Here is a 7,669-nt window from a genome sequence, read left to right on the forward strand (position 1 = left end):
ATTAGGAGAACTTCATTTATTATTGTTTCCAAATAACTATTGCACCAAACTTAGCACCGCAAGCATGATAACCGTATTGAATTATTAAAAATTAACTATAAACTATATTATCCATATATACGAATATTTTATTCTTTTTTCGATCTACGTATTTTAGATTCTGAGCAAGCCGAGGAATGCATAGGCTAAACCATGTTATGCGTGTTATTTTTATACGTATGTGTATACGGTTTCGACCAGAAGGATTTTTTTTTTTTTTTTATTATATATTAAATCCGCGGCGACTATGGCCATTGGACGACAATGATTCTATACAATATTATACAAGGTTATACGTTTTATATACAAATACATTAAAAATGAAAAGAACGACAGTATATTATTGTATATTAAATTTTGTTGAGAAGTCCTGTTTTGTGTAAGAATTCCAGCATCGATGTCAGGTTGCTTTGTTCGGGGCTGAGTGAATCGGCTCGCTGGTCTGGAAGGTTCAGTTCTCTCCTTTCATTCTCGTAACTTCGGCATTCCGTGAGAATGTGTTTTACGGTAAGCGGGGAACCGCATTGGGTACAGTCGGGAGGTTACCAGAAGGATTGTTTCAATCATAAAACAATCATATAAGATTTCTGATAGGAAATATTGTCTAGTTGGTGCTTTGAGAGTAGTCGTTTTACGAATTTCCCAACATTCTACTAAACAGTAGCGAAAAGAACACGGCAAGGTTTACGACGAAGCGGTTTTCGACAGAAAAAAAAACTAATGAAAAGCGTTCGAACGTTAAACTTTTACAAGTATAAAAGAAGTACATAACACTGTTTGATCTGGCTTCATGTTCACCGAACAATTTGAACGCAGCGGCGGCGGCTTGACCGTGGAATTGTCACGAACCGCCAGATAGTGCAGAAATATTATTGTACCGCCGTGGCGAAAACGTTGTTAACGAATCACGCACGCGAAAAGAACGCGCTCAGGTCCCGGTCATCGGTCGCGTACGACCGTTTTGTTGTTACACATCGCGTCGCGTTCGGCGCTCGTGTTGTCAAAACAAACGCATTTCGACGCGTATAAAAACGGACCGCGTTACGTGCAGAAACGTCAAAACCGCCATCGCATCGTTATTGCAGTCCCGCGGTTACCGAATCGGTCACACGGTCGTCGTCGATCAACGCGCGCATCCACGTCCCTTTCGTTCGCCGTGCGCACGGATCGTTTCCGGCGACGTTTTCGCCTCGTCGCTCTCTCGTCTCGCGCGCAACCACGCCGGCCCTTCGATTCTCGACAGACCGTCGCCGTAGACGCTGACCCGCGATGAGTCCTCCGCGAGCCATGTCCTTCGGCCGCTGTAACGTTTCACCGGTGCCCGCGCTCCTCCTGGTCATCGTCGCGGTCTGCGTGATTCCCGCTGCAGTCCGCTGCGGTGAGTCCAAGACCAGGTCGCCGGTCATGACCACGAGCTCCGGTGGGTACGTGACCACCTACGATCACATGGACATCAGCCGCCTGCTGAGCAACGACAAGCTGGTGACCGCGTACATCAAGTGCTTCCTAGGCGAGGGTCCTTGCACGGCGGAGTGCCGACAAGCCAAAGGTATACGCCGTTCGGCGACGATGTAGGATTGCTCGGGCGACGCGTTTCACGTTTTTCGCGTCCGCAACGGCACACCGCTTGATCGTAGAGCTGCCGGAGAACAAACCTCGAAGGAGCGCCCGAGAGCGCCAGATCTGATGTTCGCAGTGTTCCATTTAGACATATTTATCGAAAATCCCTCGTACGTGCAGTTCCAGAACTAGGAAATATGGCGCCCGGGGCTAATAAAAATTCAGCGCTTTTACGTAGGTAGAATTACGGGATATTTTCGTGACTTTTTTTATTTTTCATAAACTTAGGAGCGCCTGGGATAAGTATATATCCAATACTCGCTCCTCCTCCTCTAGATCCAGCACTAATTGGTTGTGAATGATGACAATAATTGAAAGTTCAATAATCATCATTGAACTTTCAGCTAGAGAGGTTGAAACATTTTGAAGTTCAAAACTACGAGGCGAGTAAATGTGATGTAATACAATCGAAAGCAATACGTTTCGGCGGATTTGTTGTCAAAAACAAACACGGTCTTAATTCAGCGGTTTATGTATTGTTCGACGTGACAAAAATCGTTTTCTAGAGAGAGGTGAATTCATGGATTCGTACAGCCTATTGGGGTTAATACAAATTCTCGAGGAGTATAATTCTTGCATTTCTTGTCCAACCAGATTTCAACCGTTCACATGAATTCATCGTACTCTTAATATTCAGCTGATCGTATGCCAGGCAAATAAATATTGCACTGTATGGGAATACATTTTAAGCGATTTTCGAATACGGTTCATTAACGCGTGACAATTTCATATCTATCAAGTGTGGTAAACATGATAGATTTGAACCGTTATCGGTGTAAGTATTTCGCATAGTATGTCTGTTTAGATTATAATAAAATACGAATGCGGTAATGGAAATAATTGTTCAATTGTTAAATATTTGATGCTAATGATGGAGAGTGAAGTGGTGAGCAGAATATCACTTCTTCGATTATTTTTATCATTTAAACTATGTAATTTCAAAAAAAAAAAAAAATGTTTATCTTTCCACGCATTGCGCGTATGTTGTGTCACTTTATCAACTAAATAACCCAAAATCATAGAATGGAAAATATACGTTTTCAATCATTTTTTTCCAAAAATCTGGATCATTCGTTGAACTTGCTTACAAAAACACCACGTGACGCGTTTTGAGTGTCTTGACCAGTAATGTTGTGCATAGTATTATACATACATATTACTGTCCTATACAAAAGTCAGTTTCAATTACGTTACAAGGAAATTGTTTTAAATCGTTGTCCTTTCGCGTGACCGACGAATTTTCATTCGAATTTCGTTGTGCTTCGGAGGTTAAACAAGTGTTTACTATTATTAACTATTCGTCCTATCAATACTGTCGAGAATTTTAAAATCCGTATGATGACACTTAAACTACTGAACTAATCACAGTAAACATACTTATTGCTAACAGTGAAAAAAATGGAAAATTATGTCGTGAATACGCGAATCGATGGTTTCCGTCGATTCTTGCATACCGATGACGGATAACACGATTTACGCGTGCACAGTTTTCGATAGTAAAACATAACCATTCTGATTTACGATATGTGCAGCACTATTATCGCCATCGAAGCTGGTATGATTCGTGTAGGAATTTTTAATTCGACTTCGTCAGGACGCAGAATATTGCCGCGGGATTTCTATCAATCGATTTCGGAACGTGTCAACGAGTCCGTTACTTTGCGTACACGTAACTGGATACGATACTACGACGTGAACTGTAAACTTACCGATTTACCGATTTCACGCAACATAACAAACTCGTTAAGCGTAACCCATTAATACACGCGAGACGGTTAACAGATCATTCCAACATGCGCGTTATGACTATCTCACGCGGGTATCGCAAAATAACATTACATATAAATTAATGAACAAACAGTTTATACATAGAAATAAACAAAAGCTTAGCCTGGAGCGTTATTACATTTTTGTAAAGTTCGACTGGTTCATCGACAGATTTCAAATATAATAATATTAAGGTTATATTTTTCTATTTATTTCTACGCGTGAACTGTTCGTTCGTTTATTTTTACACTGATCTACGAGTACTAACCATTTAAAAGTTTTTAATTTTAATTTTTCATTGTTTTTCTCAAAACAATATGTTGTGCTTGAGCGCAGTTCCGCACGATGATCACACAACAGTTACAGGTACAATCCATTTTCGCGCGGATCGTGTTTTCGTTTAACACTGTTGATATATCTCAGTCGATGGTTTGTATTACAAATAATAATAATAATAATAATAATAATAATAATAATAATAATAATAATATTAACAATATTGTAATGATACTCAATCGTTGGGCACATCGAGCGCGTGCGTTATATTACGTACCTATGCGGCGGCGGCGGCGACGATTTAGTTTTCGTCTACGATTGTCGAACGAGACTTTGGACGAGTGGTGCCCAACCCACGGCTCGCGGGCCACATGTGGCCCTTGAAGGTATTCAATGAGGCCCACTAAAATTTTTGTTTGAAATGAAACAAAATGTTAAAAAAAAAAAAAAAAAAGTAAAATGAATATAAAATACGATTGTTTTTTTAAATTTATTAATTTTATTTTCGAGCATTTTCAAATAGAAATTTTACGACAAAAGCCATGTTAACTTAAAAGAGCGTACTGATCAAATGAATGTGTACCTACAGTGTGTACCTCAATCTGTAATCTTTTCTGTATTCAATAAAATATTTGAAAACCGATTCAGCGAACGATGATACACGCATAATGTGTACAATAATGTTGCGATAACAATAACAGAAAAAAATGAAAAGTTTACAAACAACAATCGATGGAAACCGCGCGCACGTCGAACACGTTTTGGTCAATATTCTCCATCGTCATCGTCGCACCAGTCGCTGCACAATTGTACGCGCAGACAATAAGTCGCGCGTACGATGTGTCTGCAATAACGTTATCGGTAGAGTACGGATTAGCTTTTTAGTCTCTATTGTTCTAAAACGGAGCTATTACAGCTATAAATTCGATTCGTTTGATTTGCTTTTTTCTGCGTTTTTCGTATATCAATGCTTGTTTTGAGTATTTTTTTGATATTTCCCTTTTGCTCCTATGTTACATTTTTTTCTACGAAATGTGTTCTAAATAAACGTATTTGTAATATTAATATCTATTTGTATATTATACGTGTTCTAAATCTTGTTCGATCATTTCTCGACAACCTTTCCCCGCGTGTTCGGTTTGCCGTGCACCGCACGGTTTATAGTACATTAATTTATCTTGAAACGACAATAAACACAGAAATATGCTCTTGCTCTGGAAATTATCTACTCAGAACCACAGTTTATCTTTCGTTGTAACGCCGTACAGTCGTTTACAGAATGCCAAAAACAATTTGTTTATTTATTTTAATTTTTTTTTGGAAAACTTATACAGCTTTATTGCTTTAAAATCCGTACTCTTGTGGACGACGTTTGTTGAACGTCGCAACGGTAATACCCGGACGCGTTTCGTACGACTACGCGACGACGACGACCGCAGTAGGTTTTGGTGCACTCGAATGTGCAGAACGAATCGGCGGTTCGTACCTCGGTACACGATACGGGGCCGGGCATGGTTTCCCAAACGATGGAAGTGATCGTCTTTTCCCTCCGGCTGTTCTGAAATCCAAGTCGGCGCTTTATCCCTGGACCGGCTCGGAAAAATGATTTTCGAGATTTGCATTTGCCACGAAATCGTAAAACAATCGTTTTACGATTCGGTTCGTCGAGAACATTTTTAAGCGCATGGCGATTGAAAACCTAAAACAAACATTCAAATGCGACACGGTGTTTTAAAATAGCTTCGAATCCCGAGCGTCTAAAACAACGGTGAGCGTACCTTTGCATGTCGTTGTACGTTTCGTATGCGGTGTTCGGAGAAATAATTCTCCCGGAGTATTCGACACGGAGTTTTTGTTTTAAAATCTCTCGTTCCGGTTTCTTGTGCCACATAGATACGGTGTAACCTCTATCGTTTGTTACACTGTTACGTCAGTCGTGGTCTTAAAGCGGTGCGTGTTTTTTTCGTTCGTTTACTCGTTGGAGTTTCCGCTTTTTAATTATTTTTAATCCAGTCGTTTACCTTATTAAGTACCAGTATTCATAGAACATCGCAGTTGCACTCGTTTTACGACACCAAATTTAATAAAACGTCCGAAGGACCATCGACCGTGTACCGCGGACCAACACTGCAAATTTAAAACTCCTATGGATTATAAGCAATGGAAATCAAATCTTTACGTTTTAATTCCATCATATTTATGTACTATAGAGCACCTATACGTAGATATCGCATTATGTTTTATTTATTGTGATTAAATTTTCACTGAAGTTCGTAACCTCGTATACAGTAAACGTGTTCGTATCTATACAGTGATAAACCATTTCGGATTTGTTGACAGTAAAAAGCTATTGAAAGCACGCAAATCGATCAACACCGCTATTTAAATCCACACGTTATTGGAATTCGGATTCCGTTTGCTCGTAAATCCATTCAGCGTAATTAGCATTTACGTTGAAAATTATTTTCTAAGTCAGAACAGCGCATGTGATAGGAAAATATATAGTTTTAGAAAAGTTTTTCACTCAATACACAATATAAGACTACAGTTACTATCGGATCAAAAGAAAATTTCGACCTAGATACGTTTGCGCATTATCAGAGGACCATTCTACACGGATTTTTCTGCGCATATCGTATAGATGCCTAAATAATATTTTCCTTTTCTTAACGCCTCGTGAGAATACTGCACGGTATGCACGTCAAATGTAATCGTGAAAAAAAAAAAAATACAAATATTAAAGTTTGACGATAATTCCATAGGTTTAGATAAGTATTTTTCCCCCTTCTTCTTGCGTTCAGTACCGGTCTTTCCCGATGACTGAAGGTTTAAACGAACGCGCACGCGATAACGAAACTGTCTCACATTTACATAATATTTTAATTCACAATAAACAACATAAAATTCTATTGCTTAATGTGTATGATATGTTCTTTATTTAAATTATTCATATATTCATAATTTAAATGCATAAATGTAAGGAAATGTAATTAAAAAAATTGTCGGTAGTGGTACACCATCCGCTTTACTTACCGATTCTGTATTCTGACTTACAGCTTTCCTGTTGCCCGACATCATAAACACCGTGTGTGCCAGATGCTCGCCTAGGCAGAAGATCATGGCCCGACAGGTGATGATACATATCTACAACACGAGGCGATCGGATTTCGATCGGATAATGCAAATATACGATACGACGGGCAAATACAACGAAATCATCGACTTCATGAACGGCAAACAATAGACCGCAACATAAATAGATCGATTGCAACAATCGTAACACATATTATAACAAAGTATATTTACACAAAATCAAGTATAATACACATAGATAAATATAGACGCTTTAACTCTTTTGCTATCTCTGCGCTACTTCAAACTGTGTCCGCGGATATTTCACTCTTATGTAACAAATATGCGTTGTACATGATATGATAAAGTCAGTAGATAAAACTGTATTACATACTAATTTTTATGTAAACACCATAATAGAGTAATAAATAACAATAAAACAACGGTTTCGAATTGATGGGCCCGAGACTTTTACATGCGTCTTTTTATTATTATTATTATACAACCATTTTATCAAGTATTTAAATTGTTCTCCCTCCCTATGACTAAACTAGTCTTATCTCTAGCTCAATTAAAAGAATATTGAATTTATATACGATGTACGTATGTATGTGCGGTAATATTTTATTATCAAGAAGCTTTATACTATAAAGGATAGTTAGCTGTGATAGTAAGTTATACGTGTACTTACTATTCTACCGTCGACTGCAATTTTAATATTGAATATACCATATTTTATGGAACAGAAGTTTAACACGATCGAATAGTTAGCATCGGATTTTGAAAGCGTTTTTACGGTTTAATGCATAACGTTTATTTTTAAATACGTTGTATAAGTATACAATTTGTTATACAAATTAAATATAGTAAACAAAATAGTAAAAATAGTTTACAA

General features: G+C 38.2%; 1 protein-coding gene across 1 annotated transcript; it reads left to right on the forward strand.

Annotated features, from left to right (window-relative positions):
- Positions 1 to 949: 949 nt before the first annotated feature.
- On the forward strand, positions 950 to 7,248 carry LOC112687121 (putative odorant-binding protein A10). Its single transcript, XM_025559679.1, has 2 exons — positions 950 to 1,588; positions 6,759 to 7,248. Exons 1-2 carry the CDS (start codon positions 1,309 to 1,311, stop codon positions 6,944 to 6,946), a joined length of 468 nt encoding a protein of 155 aa, XP_025415464.1. The 5' UTR covers positions 950 to 1,308; the 3' UTR covers positions 6,947 to 7,248.
- Positions 7,249 to 7,669: the final 421 nt, after the last annotated feature.

This window comes from Sipha flava, unplaced genomic scaffold (assembly GCF_003268045.1).
Source record: "Sipha flava isolate LNK unplaced genomic scaffold, YSA_version1 332_pilon_pilon, whole genome shotgun sequence".
Taxonomy (NCBI): Eukaryota; Metazoa; Arthropoda; class Insecta; order Hemiptera; family Aphididae; genus Sipha; species Sipha flava.

What these genes read in the sequence shown, in the direction of transcription:
- LOC112687121 (XM_025559679.1), top strand. Translation starts at nt 1,309, where the DNA reads ATGAGTCCTCCGCGAGCCATGTCCTTCGGCCGCTGTAACGTTTCACCG. An exon ending in GGAGTGCCGACAAGCCAAAG is followed by an intron (nt 1,589 to 6,758) that starts GTATACGCCGTT and finishes TCTGACTTACAG; the next exon opens with CTTTCCTGTTGCCCGACATC.